This window comes from Zosterops lateralis (assembly GCF_965231275.1).
Source record: "Zosterops lateralis genome assembly, chromosome: 20".
Lineage (NCBI taxonomy): Eukaryota > Metazoa > Chordata > Aves > Passeriformes > Zosteropidae > Zosterops > Zosterops lateralis.
Window position 1 is genome coordinate 10,952,035 of NC_139780.1, and position 21,945 is coordinate 10,973,979.

The following is a 21,945-nucleotide window of genomic DNA, read 5'->3' on the forward strand; positions in this document are numbered from 1 at the left end:
CCATGGAATTTCTCCTTAAGCATTTCCTAGTTTGAAAAGCCAGAAACATGATTTTCATAGGACAAACTAGTTCCCACAGTGGGACAGAGAAACCAGATACAATGTTTGGTATTTAGAAGAAACTGTGTAATGACAGTACTGAAAGGAAAACACGCAAACATTTGTGATAAATTTGGTGTAAAAATTCGTGTATAAAATAATAATCCAATGTATAAAAAGAATGATGTTAATAAAATGTAAAGTCTAGTAGGTAGCAATCTGATCCCCAGCCTGCACAGCTTCAGTTGCAAAACAGGAGAAGGACCATCAGACTGAACAAAGACGCTAGCCAGCCCCGATAAGAATCGCACCCTTTCCAATGCAAGGAGAATTCCTTCTTAACAACAATGCAGATTTCATCAACGCCCTGGCACGATATGCAAACTGAAATCAACATAAGACTGACCTGTATAATTGGCATAAGAAAGAACCTTCCCAGAATGGATCAACGGGACTTGACAAGATCCAGGAAGGCCATCGAAAAGAAATTTGGACTATTTGGCCCACCCTGGACACATGGACTGCCTCAGGGCAGAAAAATCCTATAAAGCGGTGGACTGAGGGCCGTTCGGTGTGGATTTGGGCGTCCTGTACCCTGGCGTGCCGACCCCTATCCACCCAGCGCGGCGCTGCTAATTTCCTATTTTGTGGTTTTCTCTTTTATTGGTGATTGATATCGTGTTATTAATAAATTGTTTCTTTGTTAATCCGATATTTGCCATTGCATTTATAACAGATTTGGTGCCGTGACTCGGATTCGGAGGAAGCTGCGGGGACCTGCGATCCAGGAGGGTACCCCCACCAATTTTGGCAGCCTGGTGAGTGAGGAGACCCCACGGCTCCACCCGAACCTCCGAACCAAATTTAGGACGAGAAAACCACAAAATAGGACAGGGGAGAGGACGGATCCGGGGGCAAAGAGAGCTCGGGAAGGCAAAGGGCCTTCGAAAAGCCACGGCTGACATTGCTCGTAAAACGTCTATGTGCACGAAGACATCCACGCAGGAAAAGGAGCTGTAAGTACTGCTGGTTGAGCGGGTGATCGAGCGAGTGTGTGAGACGTGATCTGATCACGAAGCGAGTGTGGGCTTCAAGGTCGAATTTCCGTTTTTCCCACGAGGGGAACGGTCGGCCGCGAAGGAAGCGATTTCGTGTGAAAACGCTCGTCAAAACTGGGACTAGGGAAGTCTCAGGGACCGATCACAGAGTGGGTAAAAAGGGGAAGGATATGTCCTGTTGAGCTCGGGAATTGGTAAACCCTTTTTGCCAGCGGACCAAGGTAAGGGTCCAAAGAGAATCCAAAAAGGATTGAGTACCGATCAGGGGCCCCTCAGCACAGCTCGCTGGAGGGGTGAATGATCGGAAAAGCCCCCATCCCCTGAGAAAGAACCAGAGACACAATGCACAGGCAGAAAGTCGACTTGCAGGGAATTTGAAGACTTGGTAAGGAAATTTGTGAAACATGGGACAGAGAAAGAGTAAACCCCAGAAAAAGACCTCAGAAAAACTCCCCTCCGGTAAGGGAAAGGGAACCATGAAAATCCCTCGAAACAGTCCCTTGGGGTGGATGTTGGAACATTGGGGAGATTGCCCTCAGAGGAAAGGGAAGTCCAAAGAAAAGTTGGTGTACTATTGCATGGATGTGTGGGGTGGTGAAGAATTGAGGAGCCACCTTACGTGGCCAGTGTTGGGATCATTTGAAAGTTGGACATGTAGTGAGTTGAATCGCTATGTGGAAAACAAGAGCCCCTCAGACCCTGAGGAGAGGGAATACGCTCGGCTCTGGCTGAACACCCGAGCAGGTTTGTTCCCGATGAAACAGAAAGGGCGGCCCGGAACTGGGACCGAGCCCTGGGACCCCCTGGATCACCTCCCACCTTCTTACAATGGGCCAAATTCCCCACCCTCTCCAGATCAAGTGGTGCCCACGGCTCCTTTGGACCCCCAAAACCAGCTTTTGGAGGCACAGGCATCCCAAGTAGGGAGCCAGGTCTCCCATCCATTGTCCCCGCTGGCAGTCCCTTTGCTGCCACCCCCTCTCTTACCTCTTCCGTCCGGCCTGGGTCCATCAGCGGCGCCCCCGTCGATAGACGCCATGACCGCGAGAGCCCCCTCTGAGATCCCGTCTGTGCAAGCACGGGAGCACTCCCGTTCACTCTTTCCGCTGCAACCAGGGTTGGTCCGAGCGGAGGAGAGACTCCCCTCTGCCACACAGGCGGCAGTTCCACCCCCGCAGTCCGGGAAAGGGAGACAACCCACAACTACCAGTTCTCCCCCTGCTAGCAGAATCCGCTTGAAAGCAAGGATGATGGGTGATGAATGGGGAGAGAGCGAGAATGAGGGACACAGTTTACTTCCACTAAGGGAGGTACCGACGGTCCCCGGGGTCATCGGGTTTGTGAATGTACCTCTCAACACAGGAGATGTAAGAGCTTTTAAAAGGGAAATGGGGCGATTGTTGGATGATCCTTTTGGTGTGGCAGATAGGTTGGATGAGTTCTTAGGGAGCAGCATCTATACCTGTGAGGATCTGATGGCAATCCTGAGGTCTCTGTTCAACAACGCGGAAAGAGAAATGATAAAACAGGCGGGTATCAGAGACTGGGACAGGAGAAACCCACAAGGGACACCCGTGGATCAAAAATGGCCCAGCTCTAGTCCGAGTTGGAACGCTCAGACAGAGGACGGAAGAAGGAGCATGATAGACCTGAGAAATATCATAATCCAAGGCATTCGGGAAGCCGTCCCAAGGGGTCAGAATATCAGTAAAGCCTTCAATGAATGTCAGGGGAAAGAGGAGTCCCCCACCGAATGGATTGAGCGATTGAGGCGAAGTCTGCAGATATATTCTGGGACGGACCCTAATTCCCTTGTGGGGGAAGTGTTGCTCAAAACACAGTTTGTAGCAAAATCTTGGGAGGACATCCGGAGAAAGTTGGAAAAGATAGATGGCTGGCAAGATAAGAGCTTGCAAGAATTGCTGAGGGAAGCACAGAAAGTGTACATGAGGAGGGAGGACAAAAAACAGAAAGTTCAGGCTAAGGTCTTGGTAGCAGCTGTGAAGGAGGTCCAAAGACAGGAGCAGGCTTCGGGTAAGTATAAAACCTTACCCCGAAAGCCTCAAGGCCCCTGCAAGACAACCCCAGTCACGAGAAGGGAACTGCCTGAATGTTACTATTGCAAGAAGGCAGGACACCTTCGGAGGGATTGTAAGAAAAGGATGAAAGATGGAAAGATTTTTCAGGAGGATTAGGGGTGTCAGGGGCTCTTCACCTTGGGGACCAGGACATCTAACGAGCCCCTGGTAAAACTGAAAGTAGGTCTCCAGCGTCAAGAGACTGTTTTTCTGGTGGATACCGGGGCAGAAAGGAGCACTTTACAGCATTTACCAAAGGGGTGTACGGCCAGTGAGGAGAGAGTTATGGTGGTGGGTGCAAAAGGGGATCCTTTTAGAGTACCAGTGATAGAAAATGTGGAAATTGGATCAGAAAACAAAGTCTGCTTGGGGAACTTGTTGTTGGTGGAGGAAGCCGATTACAACTTGCTAGGGAGAGATATGATTATCGCCCTTGGAATTAGCATAGTTGTAAAAAGTTCCAATCTAGTGGTGAAAATGTTTAAGTTCACTGAGAAGGACAAGGCAGACGTCAATCCGGAGGTATGGCACTCTAAAGGAGAGGTGGGGAAACTAGAAATAGACCCCATTCACATCATAATCGAGAACCCCGAGGACCCTATACAGGTCAAACAGAATCCCATTCCCCTGGAAGGGAGAAAGGGATTGAAACGGGTAATCGATAACCTTTTGAAGGGAGGAACAATAGAGCCATGCATGTCCCCCCATAACACCCCTATAGTGGCTGTGAAAAAGGCAGATGGAAGTTATCGGCTAGTTCAGGATTTGAGGGCGGTGAACGCTCGAACCAGGACTAGATTTCCAGTAGTGGCCAATCCATATATTTTATTGAATCGGCTCATGCCCGAGGATGTGTGGTATAGTGTGATTGACCTAAAAGACGCATTTTGGACTTGCCCCTTGGATGAGAAAAGCAGAAATTACTTTGCTTTTCAGTGGGAGGACCCCGATACCAACAGAAAACAACAATTAAGATGGACAGTGCTTCCCCAAGGATTTGTGGAATCCCCTAATCTGTTCGGACAGGCTCTGGAGCACCTCTTGACTCAATTCACCCTGAAGGAAGGGACAAAACTGTTGCAGTATGTGGATGATCTGCTAATAGCTGGATCCTCTGAGGAAAGTGTGAGGGAATGTACTGTGGCATTGCTGAATTTCATTGGAGATAAGGGCCTGAAAGTTTCAAAATCCAAACTGCAGTTCACGGAGCCCGAAGTGAAATATTTGGGTCATTGGCTATCCCAAGGGAAAAAGAAATTAGACCCTGAGAGGGTCGCGGGAATTATAGCATTGCCTGCTCCAAAAACTAAAAGGCAGATACGCCAAGTATTAGGGGTCCTGGGGTACTGCAGGCAATGGATTGAAGGTTTCAGTGAAAAGGTGAAATTTCTTTATGAAAGGTTAAACACCGACAGAGTGAAATGGACTGATCAGGATGAATTGGATTTTCAAAAATTGAAAGAGGTCCTCATGACTGCTCCAGTACTGACCCTCCCAGACGTGACTAAGGAGTTCCAATTGTTTGTAGATGTCAGTGAGCAAACTGCACAGGGAGTCCTGACTCAGGAATGGGCCGGCAAAAGAAAACCCATAGGATTTTTATCTAAAATCCTAGATCCTGTGAGTCGGGGATGGCCTACGTGCTTGCAGGCCATAGTCGCAGTGGCACTCCTGGTAGAGGAGGCGAGGAAAATCACCTTCGGGGCCTCTTTGATAGTTTACACCCCTCACGATGTGAGAAACATTCTACAACAAAAGGCAGAAAAGTGGTTGACCGACTCTAGGCTTCTGAAATATGAAGCCATTCTGATCAGCTCCCCGGGATTTGAGTTAAAAACCACCTCGGCACAGAACCCTGCACAGTTCATGTTTGGAGACCCCTCCGAGGAACTGTTGCATGACTGTGCTGAGATCATGGAACTCCAGACAAAAGTAAGACCTGATTTGGAGGACCAGGAATTGGAGGGGGGAGAAAAATGGTTCGTGGATGGGTCGGCAAGAGTAGTGGAAGGAAAGAGAAAATCGGGGTATGCAGTGGTGGATGGCAGAACAGGAAAAGTGGTGGAATCTGGCCTCCTGAGACCCAAATGGTCGGCCCAGGCTTGTGAGCTTTATGCTCTCCTAAAGGCTCTCAAAAGGTTGAAGGGAAAAAGGGGGACCGTATTCACTGATTCTCGGTATGCGTTTGGGGTGGTTCACACTTTTGGAAAAATTTGGGAAGAGAGAGGTTTGATAAATACGAAGGGGAAAGGTCTGGTCCACGGGGAAATGATTCGGCAAATCTTGGAGGCAATCAGGGAACCCAAAGAGATTGCGGTAGTCCATGTGAAAGGGCATCAGACTGGACTGCAATTTCAAACCCGCGGTAATAACCTGGCTGATCAGGAGGCGAAAAGGGCAGCATTGCTCACGGTGAGCGTCGCCGAGGTGATCGGGGAGGAGGACTCCGAAATCCAAATATGTCCCTCAGAAAAGGACATTGAAGGATTCAAAGAGATAGGAGGGGCATTGGAGATGGGAAAGTGGAAATTGCCAGATGGGAGGGAATTGGTCCCGGAAAGTGCAGCCAGAGGGATCCTGAGACGTTTGCATGAACATACTCACTGGGGAACACGGGCACTGGCTGACCAGTTCTTGAAGTTTTTCGGGTGCAAGGGAATTTTTGAATTGGCAAAACAGGAGGTACAAGGGTGTGTGATTTGCCAGAAGGTGAACCAGTCCAGATCCAGACAAATGGCCTGGGGAGGTCGTCCTCTCTCATATAGGCCGTTTGAAAGGATCCAGGTGGATTTCACTGATTTACCAAAGGTCGGAAGATATAGGTACTTATTGGTAATAGTAGACAAATTGACACATTGGGTAGAGGCATACCCAAGGGCAAAAGCTACGGCCCAAACGGTTTCCAAAGTATTATTGGAAGAAATAGTCCCCAGGTATGGAATCGTGGATTGCATAGATTCAGACCAGGGGACTCATTTCACCTCAAAAAATCATAAAACAATTAACCAAGGCTTTGGGAATCAGATGGCAATATCACACTCCCTGGCACCCTCAAAGTTCGGGACAAGTGGAGAGAATGAATCAAACCCTAAAATCACAACTGGCAAAACTCATGCTGGAAACGAAAATGTGTTGGGTGAAATGCCTTCCCATTGCTCTGCTTAATGTGAGAACCATGCCCCACTCCGATACGGGGCTGTCCCCTTTTGAAATGTTGTATGGGATGCCATATAAACACGGAATGCCGGTGGGACATCCCCGAGTCGAGGATGTGCAATTGCAACCTTATCTCATCACTATAAACAAAAATTTACAGGAGCTTCGAAGGCGTGGACTCATTCCCCAAAGTGCCCCTCTCGGATTTGCAATCCATCAGATTCAGCCGGGAGACAAAGTGTTGATCAGAACTTGGAAAGAAATTCCTCTTGCCCCGCAGTGGGAAGGACCGTTCCTGGTGCTGCTAACCACTGACACCGCGGTTCAAACTGCCGAAAAGGGTTGGACTCACATGTCAAGGGTGAAAAAGATCGAGGACCCAAAAACCTCGGACTGGAAGGTCACCACTCCTCCAGGAGAACTCAAAATCAAGCTCCGGCGTCAACCTAAATGACCAGTCAAATAAGTTGCAATACCCCAGACTGTGAATGCTTTCCTTTTATTCATTTTGAATGTGTATACTGTAAACAAGTTTGGGTCACCCATTGCTGGGGAGGGAATCGACCTAGGGGTCTGTGTACTAACTGTCTAATTGAGGAGCAGGAGAACACAAGCCATCTCTTAACACTTGCCACTTGGGCCGGACTTTTGGAGTTAGACTCTCCTGAGTGGTACCAAATTTACAGAAAGGGAATAAGGGGAAAATTGGACGCTAAAGCAGAGGCTTTGGCAATTGAGTGCCGGAGGACCATCAAAGTACCTTGCCGAGGGGACACAATCAAATTATCCTGGTGGGCAACCCACAAAAGAAGGTTTGCCATCAGGACTACACGGGCCCCTGAAGCATACCCTTGCTGCCGAGAAGATGGTTTACCCCGCCGTATGTTCCCATACGGGCGATGGGCAAGGCAGAGGGGTTTTTCGGTGGGGAATCCTGACAGTCCTGAGTCTAGCCGTGTGCTGGACCAATGGGGCCCTTCCAGGGGCGCTCCTGGGGGAGAATCCTCCCGCGAAGTGTGAATGGTGTTTAACAGCTCCAGAAACCGGACAGATAATGGATTGTCCTCTGGAAAGGCAGTTGGGTGATTGTTGGGCCAATGGCACTCGATTTCACCTTTGTGAATTGGAAGGAAGGGTCCGGTGCCAACACTCAGGGGCAAGTCCTAAGGGCGGATCGTTCAGGGACCCTGCTCACTCACTCATTAGACAGAGGCACGAACTCGAAATTCCTTACCCGGTGCAAACATGTAACCAATGTAACAAAACTGTACGGGTGGGAGGAAAAAGGCAATCTACCTTCCTTGCCTATTTCAAAGTGAATCCCCTGTGCTACGACAAAACGAAACTGAAAATATGTAACATGGGCGGAAAATTGTATTGGGAAGGGAAGAATCTCAAACACGAGGAAATAGGTTCCTTTAATACTGAACCCATCGTTTTCAACTTATTGTCCCCGGGTGATAATTGCGTGTGTTTGCAGTTTGATCAGACCTTTTGATTTTCAAGGAACGAGGAGGGGATGGACCCTGAGAGCAAAATGAAGCAGGCATTATTTTCCTCCCATGTTTGATCCCCCGTTTCATCTGACTGATTCATTCGGTCGTCCAAGGGATGCAGATAGCATCCCTTCCCATAGACCCAGGAGCAGCACAAGGGAAAACAGTGTCCAAGTTAATGAAGCTAGAGGAGGAAAAAGGGAAAGGGAGAGCTGCAGCAGCTTTGAGGAGATTTGAAGAGGGACAAAAACTTCAACCAGGTGATGAATCCTCACAAGAGGACTGGGAAGAATGTGACCTCAATTGGAGTTGAGGTCAAAATAAATAAGGGATACGAATTTTTAATTTGATGAATTATTAGGCGGGGGACTGTGATAAATTTGGTGTAAAAATTCGTGTATAAAATAATAATCCAATGTATAAAAAGAATGATGTTAATAAAATGTAAAGTCTAGTAGGTAGCAATCTGATCCCCAGCCTGCACAGCTTCAGTTGCAAAACAGGAGAAGGACCATCAGACTGAACAAAGACGCTAGCCAGCCCCGATAAGAATCGCACCCTTTCCAATGCAAGGAGAATTCCTTCTTAACAACAATGCAGATTTCATCAACGCCCTGGCACGATATGCAAACTGAAATCAACATAAGACTGACCTGTATAATTGGCATAAGAAAGAACCTTCCCAGAATGGATCAACGGGACTTGACAAGATCCGGGAAGGCCATCGAAAAGAAATTTGGACTATTTGGCCCACCCTGGACACATGGACTGCCTCAGGGCAGAAAAATCCTATAAAGCGGTGGACTGAGGGCCGTTCGGTGTGGATTTGGGCGTCCTGTACCCTGGCGTGCCGACCCCTATCCACCCAGCGCGGCGCTGCTAATTTCCTATTTTGTGGTTTTCTCTTTTATTGGTGATTGATATCGTGTTATTAATAAATTGTTTCTTTGTTAATCCGATATTTGCCATTGCATTTATAACAGATTTAAGCCCTGAAAAAACACCAAACTTATTTTTATGAGCTACAGCCCATGGCACAATAAGTGAATAACTGAAAGCATTAAATACTGATCTGTTCATTAATTATAAAATATGTGTATTTCAAAGGTAAATTACTGAAAGGAAAAGGAAGAACTTTCTAAAATGAACTTTGTTCCCTCTCCATTTGTCCAGATTTTTAACGTAGCATTTTTCAGGACAGGAGCAGCCCAAACTCAGAAGAGAGCTGAATAAACAACGGTGGTACTGCCTTCTACTGCCAGGACTTGGAAGAACCTTTTCATCCACTCAAAGGAAGAAACTTTTACTCATGTGTATAAGCGAGGCTGATCTTTTGCAGTTCTCTCAACAGATGTCCTAGCCCTGATGTCCTCTTTCAAGTTCATTCTTTTCTAAATCAAGACACCAAGGTCTCTCGTGGACATATGGCACATGGACATTAGAGATGCCATTTTTCCTCATGAATGTGCTGGGATCTGCTGACCTCAGGTCACACTGGCAAGAAGTTACCATCTGCCTATTGCTGTTAGATGATCAAAAAAGAACGTTTCTGGCTTTTCTGCTACAGCAAAAACACCAAAGGGACTAAGAATATTGTATTGCTTGCAGCAAGTGCTCTGGCTGTATCTCATCTGACCTTGAAACTTTGTCCAAAGTAGTAAAAGCAGGAACCAAACTGGGGGTGGAGGAGTGGGTATATCACAGGACTGGAAGCAAGGAAAAATCTAGCAGCAGGCTTAACATCAGAGGGCCAAGTTAGCCCTGATATTCTCTAACCTTCCCTTAATTACCTCGAGTTTCTTCAGTGCACAAACATTGTATGGGAAAATAAAACATTGAAGTAACTCAAAACAATGTTTCAGCAGAGCAGTACAAACATGGGATCTCTGTGTGTTTGTTGAACACTGCAGGGAATTTCTTGGGCCCTTCTAGAAACACAGAATGAGAAAAAGTTTGAAAGCAAAGCCCTTAAAAAGTAAGAACAAATCAAAACTTTTCCTTTAACTAGACTGTGTTCTCAGACACAGCAAATATTTCAATTTTTAGTTATATGAAGATTACAGATGCAGTTTTGTTTTGTTCACAGATAAACTTCCTCTAAAGGACAAAAACTGTTACAGAAGCTTTGTCAAAATCACATTCTCCAGCCAAAGACAGCAGCCAGCAGCATGTCATCTCAAAGAACATTAGAATTTTAAAAGTGTTGTGCAAAAGCAAGGATTACTCCAAAGAGTTTAAGCGAAACAATGCATTTCTGAACCTTCCTTCTGTAGAGATGCCTTCAGCTTACAGTTTCTTTGGTTTTGGGGGAAGGGGATGTTTGGTTGGTTTTGGTTGTTTAAGAAAGAATTTGATGCAGTGACCAAATCTACCTCTGAGTCCCACTGAGTTTTTCATCTGGCTTCTTTCCTGAGGTTCTGAACTCCCCCCCATACTTTGCAGAAGGTCAGCAAGTGACAAGGTTGCTCTACCCCAAACTTTTGGCCTCTAGCACTTCAGTCCACCACAGCACAGGATAAAGGTTTAACCAGCTGTGAGAAACCACTAAGCAAAGGTGTTCCAAATGCACCACGAAATTCTTTTCACAACAGCAATAAGTTCACAAACTTTCCAAAATAAGGTGGGTTTTTTTTCCCTTCCAAGTAGCAAAGTCCCTTCAGTAAAGATAATTAAAGAGCACCTGTCACTGACCACAGCATCACCACTGGCCGAGGCTGGTCTGTACTATGACACAGACAACTCAAAAAGGAATCAAACACTTTCCCAGACTGCAAACCAGAACATAACCAAGGCAGAAATTAGAAACTTGTACAATGTTAAAAAGTTACTTCCTTACATTTCACCTTTAGCTGTACAATAGCCTCTCCTCAAGTTTCGAGCAATCTGACCCAAGTATTTGCTTAATAAACAATCACAGAAGATTCGCATTAAGCAGCAATGGAAAGAAAACAAGACTTCCATAAAGTACATGACTGCATCTGCTCCATGGTCTTGAATAAATCCATATTGTACCTACCCCAACAAACCAAAATTAAACCAAATACCAATAGAAACTTCTCACCATGTTCCACGAAGACGTTGCAGTGTGGGCCCGCATGCCTCGATGACTCCTTCTTCCCCGCTCCTTTGATGAAGTGCAGGGCAGGCAGACTTGGCCTCCTTTGGTCCCCAAGAACTTTTCCAGGCTGCTGCCCCATAAAGTAACTATGGGCAGCCTTTCCCAGGACGAGAAGTTTTTGAAGAAGTCTGTGATCCCTGATCTTCCAGGCTGGGGAGGAGTTTTGAAGGAGAAGGTATTGAGGTGGGTGCACTGCTTGCACTCACAGTGGGATAAAGTCACTTGAGGTGAAGAATTAAGACAAATTCCTCCAATGGTCCTGAAGACAGCAACAAGGCTCCTTAGGTGACTTTATGCAAAACAAACAAACAAACGAACGAACGAGTAAAAGTTCCAACCGCTCAGCAATGACCAAGCATTACCAAAGTTTCAGGTTGCCATATGTAGCGTGTTTTCCACCAGGTAAAGGAGAATTATTAGTTCATCTCACAAGCAAGAAACCACATATGGGGCTCACCCAGGGCGGGAAACAGCCATTCCTACCACGGCTAGTGTCAAGGTTTCTTTTTTTTTCCTCCTCCTTTTCTTTTGCATAGCATTGAGTTAGCAAAGGCCAAAGAGCCACGGGTTTGGCTTCAAGTATCGCTGAGGTCCAGCGGGGCCGGGCGCGCTGGAACCATGTCAGCTCTCCAGGAGAAGCAGCAGCAGCTCCGGGTGGACTCCGCACGCTCCTCGGGGCGCAGGCACGGGACGGGGGATCCTCGATCACCGGCTTCGGCTCCTTCCACCGCCGCTACCTCGGGCCCGGGGGGCCCGGCGGGGCCATGGCGGCGTCGGGAGCAGCGCTGGGGCGGCCAGGCCGGCGCCCCGTGCCCGCTGCCTCAGGCAGAGCCGGGCGCGGGGCTGCGAGGCCGGGGAGCTCCGGGAGGCCGGTTCCTGCCCAGCAGCCGGGCCAGGGCGGGCGGGGGAGACCGCGCCGGCCGCATCCCCGGGCGGGCGGCAGCGGGGCCGGGCGGGCGCAGCGCGGCGAGAGGGGCCGCGGGTACCCCGGGGCTGCGGGACTGGCGGGGGGCGGCGGAGGCGGCGAGGGAGATCCCGGAACCCCCGGGCCGGCGGGCGGGCGGTCACATCCCCTTCCGGCCCCTCCTCCTCCACCGCCCCCGCCTCCCGCCCGGCGCTGCCCGAGCCCGGCCCCGCTGCCGGCTCCGGGGACTGGCCGGGCGGGGAAGGGTGGTGAGGGGTCCCGGGGAGAGGCCTCTGAGGAGCGTGGTCGGCAGGGCCAGGGAGAGGATCCTCCCTTGACTCGGCCCTGGTGAGGCACGTCTGGAGTGCCGTGTCCAGTGCTGGGCAAGGGGCTGCTGGAGAGGGTCCTGAGGGGGCCGCGGGGAGGATTTGCGGGCTGGAGCATCTCTCCGATGAGGAGACACTGCGGAAGCTGGGCCGGGTTAGTCTGGAGAAGGGAAAGGGGAGAGGGGATCTCAGCAATTCATGTAAATATCTCCCCGGCGTGCCCGAGGATGGTGCCAGACTCTCTTCAGTGGTGCCCGGTGACAGGATGAGGAGCAATGGACATAAACTGAAAGACAAACACTTTCCCCTCAACATGAAGAAGAACTTCTGTAGGTTGAGGGTGGCAGAGCTCTGGAACAGGTGCCCAGGAAGGGCGTGGAGTCTCCCATTCTAGAGACATTCCAAACCGACCTGGGCACATTCCTGTGTCTCCTGCTCCAGGTGACCCTGCCCTGGCAGGGGGATTGGACAGGATGATCTCCAGAGGTCCCTTCCAACCCAAATTAATCTGTGATTCCGTGAAAAAAAACCTGTGAAAAGGCCCCAAAAAGCTGATGTGAAATCCCTTACCTCATTAGAAGGACCACCCAAGTTGTTTTCCCACAGATCTGACTCTGCAGGGGTCTCAGAGCCTTTGGCCAGCTCTGGACCCTGGATGCCTGCAGAGATGGACAAGGCATAAGAGATCCTTACTGGACCAGCTGTGTGCACAGGCAGGAATCTGTCACCCTGCTTGCACAAAGGACTTCACTTCCTTATGAATGCTCTCAGCATACACAGAACTTGTTACCAAAACCAGCCATAGAGGCCAGTAACAAATGAAAAAAAAATTTGTGCACCATTTGGTACAAAGATGGAGTTAAACCCCCAAAATCTTCAGCAGACACTGAGAAGAGCTAAAGAGCAGACCATGCTGCTGAAGGTATTTAGTTTTTCATACATTCTCCAGTTCACCTTGGGATAGAAGAGGGTCAAGGCAGCAGCTTGAGGTCAGGATGTTTTGGTCAAAGGTCTGTGGTTGCTCCCACTTGACAACAGGAGAACACACAATTGCAATTCTGTGCTGTAGCCTCCTGCTCAGGGCAACCATCTGGACACAGAGCAGCTTGTTTATACTGACTCCTCCCTTGTGACAAATCCAAACACACTCCATGTCTCCTACGCCATATTCAAAGTCTCTGGCAGACCTGTATTTTTCATCTTCTAACAATAGCATCCAAAATGCAGCACTTCATGCAGCCCTGCAGGATCCTCCATCTCTGCTGTGCCAGGCTGCTCCTACATCACTAATTCTTAGTCAGGAGACTGAGCTCAAAACATTTCTATTGGATTTCTCCATCAATGGCTCAATTTGCAGGTACTGAGGCTGGTTGTGCTGCACACACCCACACAGGAGAGAGAAATTCTGGTACATCATGCTGAGATAAATCCAGGGTCACATCTCTTGAACTCTGCAGAATTTCTCCAGGTTTATCTCAGTAATGGAGATTAGCTTCTCACTGAGGTGATATAACCCTGCTTGGCTCCCATGGATTGAAGGAAAGTGAGGAAATGAAGCTGTCAAGTTACTCTCTTCTGGGTCTGACTGGAACATCCTGGATAATCTCTCCTACCATGGCAGGGCTGAAACAGAGTAAACTCCACAAAACAACCATGGGTTCACAATAGTCAGAAAAACCTTCACCAAATTAAGCAAAAATAATTGCAAATGTGCAAGACCTCATAGAATCACAGAATTGATTAGGTTTGAAGGGATCCTAAAGACCATCATGTTCCACCACCCTGCCACAGGCAGGGACATCTTCCACTAGACCAGGTTGCTCCAAGCCCCATCTAACCTGTCCTTGAACACTTCCAGGGATATGCTGTGGGCAGTGCAGGCTGTAAATATGCTCTTCCCTGGCTTGCCTGAGATCTGTGCAGATGAATGCAGTTACTTTTTATTTAACAGACCAGGTGAGTTTATCATTCAGACCAACAGGCAGTTATTCCTTCTAATGCTGTGCAATCATAAGTGGGGCAGGTTCTCTGCCAGCAGTTCCCAGCCTCTTTCCACTCAGCAGTTTCTCCAAAAGCATTTCCTGTTTCCCAGAGCACTGCTGTAGTTAATGTGGGACAATAAACAGGCAGATGAGTCAGCTGGTCACTCCCAAATGTCAGAGTGAGGTACCTGCTTTCTTCCCCTTCCTGAAGGGTATTACATTTTCTGCCCTCAACCCTGCTGCCAGTTTTTGTGAACATGACTCTCATGTTAAACTTGGAAGTTGTCCAGTAGATTCAGAAATTGTTAGAAAAGATAGAGACAGAAAAGTTATGTGATTACAGAATAAGTTTTTCTTTTTAAAGCTACAGAGTGTTTTTTTCAATCAAGTCCATGTACATCCTACCATTTATTTTTTTCCTAAGAGATACTTCAGTACTTTCTCTGTTTACCTCCCATTAAGTGTGGGTTCTCACCCAACAGCTGCAGTGATGTTTTCTCCATAACAGTATCTTAAAAGCTTCAACCTCTTCACCAAATAATAAAACTTAGCATGTTAATTAACAGTCCTCAGGAACCTGAGAGAACCATTTCAAGATGTCTCTAATCTCAGTGGAATTTCAGTCTCTTCTCAGGTCTGCACAAAGCTTTTTATTTGTACCACTCTCAGCTGAGCAGCAAAACTGTGCATGGATGGTACAGAAGTAATGTAATAAGCAACAGTAATTGGATTAATAACCCATTAGCACAAATTTAAAATCTCAGTGGTTATTCCTATGAGTAAAGGAATTCTTCCTATTAGTACATGAACACTGGGACCAAGAAACAAGATCGTTTTTGCAGATGAGTGATGTTGTGTTCTCATTCCTACAGGCAACACTCACCAGCAAGGGAAGTAGCTACCAATTCCACTTCTGAGCACAACTGCACCATGTATTAACTTGGAGTAAGCAGCACAGGAGGTGCTACAGCTGCTTTACAGTGTCAGACAGTGGTGAACAAAGAAATCAGGTTGGTCTGAGCTGTTTTAATGCCTGCATGGGCCTTTTAGCTCCATATATAAAAATGAACATTTACTAGGTTTTTCCCACCATGCTTTCAACTACCTTTTTTTTTTTTTTTCCTTAAACCAGAGAAGCCAAAGTTTCTTCCTTTTCACCCTTCCTGCTTAGAAGTTGCCCAGCAAAATCCCACAGACTATTTCAAGAATTTGAGGGGACTCTGCTGTTGCTGGCTTGTTGTTACCTGCTAGTTTGCAGTGCTGTGCTGGATGGGGTTGCAGGAACTGCCAGCAATGACCTTGCTGAGGTCTTGTTACAGAATTTAGGTCTTGGCGCAGCACTGGCTGAATGTGCATGGTCACAGGGGAAAACACTGAGACGGTTGGTTCCCTCCCATCAGGAAAGATCCACAACCAAACCTCACCAGCTGGTGTTCTTCTTGGGTTTAAAAACAAGAGTGCCAGGTATTCAGGAATAAGGGAAATGGATGAGTCACATGCCTCCCCAATTTAACAGATTATTAATGCCAAATTATCAGGAATCCTGCAGCAAGTTGGAGGAATCAGAAAGCTCAGACCTGAAGTAGTCCAGATCTTGAGTTGTTTTTTAGCAGAAATCCCTGAATCTCCCCATGTGGTAATAAGATAAACAGCTGCTAAACTACAACAATTGGGTAAGGGGGAAAAAGAGTACTTTTCTAAGTAAAAGATGCAGACTGCTAAAGCCTTTTTACCTTTTTTGAACCAGTCTTGTCTATGCAGATGTGTGTTATGTGGCTACCAGCAGCCTCATGGAGACCTGAAAGTGTCACCATCAAGCCTTGGTTTTCAAATTTCCCCAGTCATCTTGAGGATGTGATTGTTGCAACACTTATTAGGGAATCCCCTTAAAATTCAATAACAATTCCCAGGTCTTCTGTGGATCATTCCAGCGATACCCTCAATGAGTTCAGTACTATTTTCAGAGGTAGCACGGGCAGTTGTGCAGCAGCAGAACAGATTAGCCATGTCCTTGCTTGTCCTTAGCCCCATTATGCTTTAGGATTTGGGCAGCAGCGCTGGTGGCAGCCATCCAGGCCCTGCTGTTTGGCAGGGCAGCGAGGCGGAGCTGCTGGCGAAGGGAAGTGCCACAAACACGATCCAAAGGTGCCATCTAGTGCCTGCTTGGGACCACAGGGAAAGCAGCCCGAGCTGGAGAGATAGCAACAAAGGGAATTTCTAGTTCCCAGGAAAAGCTTTACCCGAGTAAAGAATTTTCCCTTGTGCCTGAGGCAAAAGTGCGAATCTGCAACGTGCAATTGGATTCAGGGACAAATGGGACAGATGTTTTATCATCCTTATCATTCTATCACAAATAGACAGAATACATATATAATAAAACAGCTCTAATATAGCACCTGGAGCTGAGAGGATTCTGCAGGGAAAACATCACATTCTGCACAGAGAACATGACTGCCTGCCTGCCAACACCTGGCTCCACATGGCCACCTCTAACCACTGGCCTGAAGATCTTCACCAGTGTCATACTGGGCTCCCTGTCATCCCCCAGTCACCTCTGCTTGACTCACCTCTCCAAGGGATCCTGCAGGGAGGCAGTGCTTGGAAAGCCACTGTGAACACCAGGCAGTCCTTACAGAGGAACCCTGTAAGGGCTGAAGAGGAAGGTCAAGTCCTGCTGGGATGAAGGGCAGCAGCTGAAGGGGAGATAAGACAGTGTAACCATTCCAAGTGTCCTGGCACAAGGAAACAAGTGAACCACAGCTCTAAAGCTAGACTAAAAACAAACCAATGCACACACTGCTGAAGGACTAATTTGTTTCAAAAAATTTATTGGAATGCAAAATACTTAATACAAAACCATACTGGTGTCTCCTCAGAAGAGGAGCTCAGCTCTCACGCATTTAAAAAAAAAAAAAAAAAAAAACAAAACAAAACAAAAAAAAACAAAAAAAAAAAAACAAACAAAAAAAAAAAAACAAAAAAAAAAAAAAAAAAAAAAAAAAAAACCACCAACCCAGAAGGATACACACAAACCAGGACACTGCCACTGCTTGTTTACAGCTCCTGGCTCATATGGACAGTGACAGCCACATCCCATCTCATACCTCTGAGACATTCAAGCCATGAACAGTCAAACCCAAACTGTAGTTAGCAAGGGTGTGGATACTCCTGTTTTCTAAACACATGTGCCTGGATTTACATTCTTAAAAACGAGAGCTCTCAGTCAGGGGACAGATTGGAAGATCTGTATCACAAGTAAATTAAAACCCAAATCATCTTCTGGGGAGAGAGAAACATCACAAAACATATCCCTTTCTCTCTGTCATTCTGCACAAAGTTCTGGGACATTAGACACAGCAACAGGTGCTAGGAGACATGTCCCAGTTGCATCTGCATCTTTATAAAGGTCAGATATCAATTTTTCAGGCCGTTGCACTAAAAGGCTATTGTACTTAAGTACTACTTTGTACTAAAAGGACACAGGAGTGTCCTAGGAGTGAGGAATTTTGGTGGTTTCTGAAGTGTGGAATGAATGCTGGGGACTAGAACACTGAAAAAAAACCACATAATACTGAGAATCAAAGCTGCCATGCTGGGATTTCAAATGACTGCTTCTGGCCACATGCCCTATCCCTCTGAATCCAGCAACCTCTGTCGAGCTTCCAGAACGATCTCCTCTGTCACCTCTGGTTTGAGAATGTCCTTAATCTGCAGTGGGAAAAAAACCCAATATGAGCACCAGGAATCAACTACTATTTTTGCCTTCTGTGGGGAGACAAAGGTCTCTGACACGTGGCAGCAACCAGCAAGGAAGTTTAGAGGGTTGTGGTGAAAAAAGACCCATAGCAGAGGGTTCAAGGCAAAATTAACTTTGCCAGCTGGAAATCCTTAGAGAGACCAAAGGAAATCAAAAGAAGAGGCTACTAATCCTCCTCATCTTCCCTGAAGGACACACACCATATTTGGGAAGGGCAGAGATGACTTAAACACAGTTATACTTCAAAAGAACACCTCACTGGGAATGAAAGCAGAAGACAATTCAGATCTCATTTGTTTATGGGAAGAGAATTGCCCATGATTGTGCTGGCAGGAATCACAGTGAAAAGCTGCACAGCAAGAGGTCAAATGGAGGCATCCTTTCAGCAGTGCAAGATATAGATACAGACATGAGACTGTTCTCTGTACAATGCATGACATTTACTTTTTCATTGCTTCATAAAATGCACTGTACCCTCATACAATGCCAAATTTAACACTGTTTTCACAGGAATTAAAGGGTCCATAATCCCAGGGAGGGATACACAACATTAAAAAAGGGACTGATCTCTCTTCAGGAATAGTTAGACTTTGCCAGAGGCAGAACCCTTCAAACTATCCCTGAAATTGTGCAAGGCAACTTATGCAGAAGGGGAGAGGTCATACTGTCACTCACTACAGGATGCTTTGGTAAATTGAAAGGAAACTCTGACTTCAGCAGCAACTGATGCAGCCTTTCTGTTCCCTCCCCTCAGTGTGGAATAAACACTACTGGTTCCTGTACCTGATGAGGAAGGGATGCTTCATAGCAATACAGGATGCTGGTGTCAAAAAGCATCATCTTGTGAGTAACCAGAGCCATGATGCAGTTTCGGAGCCGTGAGATCACCTCCCGGTCAGACAAGGGAACTGGCTGAGGAAGGACAGAGGAAAAGGGATGAATGCACAGGGAAATAAGGCAGGTAAAAAAGCCTTGCTGTGAATCTAACAGGTTACTCACATGCCTCTGACTATGTCAGACTAAAAACCATCACTGGTATAAGGCTCACCTTCCCTGAACACCCACCTCCAAGTTGGCAGTGTAGCCTCCAGCCTCATCATCCTTCTGCTCCGGAGTTGGGTAGATCCAGATGAAGCCATTGTTGCCAAGGATCACAGATGCACCACAGGGCAGGTCATGGAAATGAGTCTTCTGGCGTTTCACAAGGGAGGGAGAGACCTGCACCAGCACACCCTGGGCAAGCTGGAGAGCAGACCACGAGGCTCAGCATGAGAGACATCATGAGCCACCACAGATAACACCAAGCCATTGGCACACACTCACTCCATTCCTGGCCTAGGAGCAACTCTGTTTTAACACCTTTCCTGTGAAACAGTGAATATAAAACCTGCCTGCCTCTGGGAGTGCTGGAAGGATTAACTAATCCCTGTGCAGCCCTTTGAAGATGAAGAATACTCTAAGTGCTTAGCACAAATGTTAATAATATCTTGATCGTAACTACACATCAACCATCCCTGCAGAAAAATGAGGAGTCAGAGGCCCAATTTAGCAGAACACTTTCCCTCATAATCCAATCACTGTCCTTCACACTTTGTGCAATAAGCACACTTCTCTTTCATCTTTTAAGTGCTAATACTCTTGGCCTGGTAATCCCAAACTGCAGCCTACGCTCCAACGGTCCCTTGGCTTATTTCAATGCACAAAACCAGAGATAAATGCCAACTGTGTAAAGCCTCAAACAGAGCCCTGGGGAGAGGAACAAGTCACAGGGCCAACAGCCAGCAGAAGAGGAGTGAGGAGATCTCTCCCCAGGATTTAATTCCCAAGTGGGTAATGGGGAAAACAGAACTAGCAGGCTGAAACTGTGGACAGGGAGAGCAGTGGATCAAAGGGCAACTCAAGGACACCTCCTCTGCTTTGGGGAAACTCTGTATGGTGCTCCCATGTAGAAGCTCAGAGTCTTCTTGTCATGTTGGAATGGGTCATAACAATATCCTGCTCTACCCAGAGCTCTTTCCTTTAAAAAGCCTCTAAAAGGCCTCATACGAGTCAGCTGGTGCAGAATTAACCCAGGATCAAGGGTTTTGGAGTAACTCACCTTTCCGTACTTGAGGCTCCGGGTGTGCAGTGATACAGCACCATCAGAAAATATTGACTGGACCTCTGCCTGTTGGTGCCACTTAAGGAAACAGAGTCCCTAAGGCTGCCCAGTGCCACCCCAGCATAGCTCTCACCCCCAGCCAGGCTCTCCCTGTTCTTCCCATGCCCTTGGCTCTTGTGTCAATGGGAGCAGCAGAAGGATACACTGATGAGATCTCCTTCCTGCAGGTAGTCCCTCATGGCAAGCTCGTCTTCTGCTGATTTCCTTCTCTGAAATATCACAAGAAAAGTTACAGGTAGCCCAGAACGAGAAAACACCCATCAGTAGCTCATTGTGGGGGTCCTTAGAATGCCATACAAAACAAAACCAGCTATACTCACCAGCTCCCCACCAGGTAAATTTATTGATGACAGCAACAGGACTGAATCCAGCCTGGAATTTGTTTCCACTTTCCATCGCTTCTGCTGAACCTAAGAGTAAGAAAACCACCCAAACTCATAGGTACACATTTAAAAATTGAATGGGAGCTGCAGGAGGGGACAGCTCTGCCGGCTTCTTCCAGCCTCATCCCGGTTAAAGTCCACACGCTCCCAGTACCCTGCGCGGGGACACCGATGTGTATCAGTGTTCTAGGATCCCAGGAAGCGCTTAGAGCCGGACTGAGCCACGGCCACCCTCTTTTTCCTCCTCTGCGGCAAACACGGGGCTTTACCTCCGTAATCCTCCCGACCACGATGTCGCCGATCTCGCCGTTGTACCTGGCACAGAGAGCGGCGGTCACACACCTCACCGACCCTGCCGGGCCAGGCCCCGCCGCCGGCCCGCTCCCGCCGCGCTCACCTGGCCTTCAGCGCCCTGACACACACCAGCTTGTTCACCCTCTCCACCACGCCGGCCACCGAGGCGATCAGCTTGTCGTTCTCCACATAAGTGCCGTGGCCCCTGCGGAGAGACAGCGGTTCCCTAAGGCCTGCCCGAAGCCGCGCCACCCCGCCGCCTTCCCCGCCTCCCCTCGACCGCTGACCGCACCTCATGTATCCCGTGTCCGTGGTGATCGTGTCCCCCGGTGCCACCAGATGCTTCTCGCCGCCCCGGAGAGCGCTGGAATCCAGGGGCGCAAGGAGCGCCGGCAGCCTCATGGTGACCGCCGCCATCTTGGTCCCGCCTCACGTGTCTTCCGCCCGCCATGTTGGCTGCTGGCAAAAGCGCGCCTGAGGGCACGGGCGCCGCCATCTTGAGTAAGGGCGGCAGGGGCGGTGACGGAGCAACCACGTTTATTCCTGGCAAAGAAGGGGCTCTTGGGCTTCGCCCCGGGGGAGCCCAAAGGGGACCGCGCCATCTTTAGTGCGGGCAGGGTGCTGCACTCTTGGGGCAGCCCTGGGCGGTGACCCGCTCCACCAGAACCCGCCTGGCAAACCGGGGCGGCACCACGGGCCTCCCCCGGGGCTCACCGGGCCAGGCTGAAGCGCTGCGGGCCGAGGCGGAGAGCGGCACCCGCAGTTTGGGCGCCCCTCACACAAGATGTCCCCCTGAGGGCAATCCTCTGATGCCCTCCCCAGCCGGCCAGTGTTCAGGCTTGGCTTAAATATCGTCGCGGGGACTCGGGACTGAGCCCTTCCCCTCGGCCGAGCTGTGCCAGAGGGAACTGATCCGTCCGTGGAAAAGTTTTATCCGTTCAAGCACCGTTCGGCTCTCAGAGCTTCGGAGGGAGCTGCCACGGGAAGAGCTGCCCGCGGTGACCGTCAGCAAATGTCGCTTCCTTCCAGCAGGGCTTGCTCCTCTATCCCATCGCAGCCAAAATATGGGGGCTGATTCATGGGATGTGTCAAAGGATAGCGGTAGCTGTGGCTTCAAAGAGGGACTGGCAAGGTGGAATCAGTAGATACACCTGCTCCGGAGTGAGCCAGCACTTACCTCAGCGTCTAGACCC

The 21,945-nt window shown here is 48.4% G+C and overlaps 2 protein-coding genes across 2 annotated transcripts in view; both read right to left on the minus strand.

Annotated features, from left to right (window-relative positions):
* Nucleotides 1–11,657, minus strand: part of ABL1 (ABL proto-oncogene 1, non-receptor tyrosine kinase) — an 87,157-nt gene extending 75,500 nt beyond the window's left edge. The window contains exon 1 of the mRNA XM_083876090.1: nucleotides 10,889–11,657. Coding sequence (XP_083732216.1) covers nucleotides 10,889–11,024 — 136 coding nt within the window. The 5' untranslated portion in view covers nucleotides 11,025–11,657. The remainder of the gene's footprint in view (nucleotides 1–10,888) is intronic.
* Nucleotides 11,658–16,751: 5,094 nt separating this feature from the next.
* Nucleotides 16,752–21,175, minus strand: EXOSC2 (exosome component 2). Its single transcript, XM_083876054.1, has 9 exons — nucleotides 21,045–21,175; nucleotides 20,856–20,957; nucleotides 20,728–20,773; nucleotides 20,396–20,485; nucleotides 20,219–20,284; nucleotides 20,013–20,081; nucleotides 18,980–19,156; nucleotides 18,698–18,826; nucleotides 16,752–17,865 (listed from the first exon to the last, which is right to left on the minus strand). Exons 1-9 carry the CDS (start codon nucleotides 21,167–21,169, stop codon nucleotides 17,785–17,787), a joined length of 885 nt encoding a protein of 294 aa, XP_083732180.1. The 5' UTR covers nucleotides 21,170–21,175; the 3' UTR covers nucleotides 16,752–17,784.
* Between the last annotated feature and the right edge of the window lie 770 nt (nucleotides 21,176–21,945).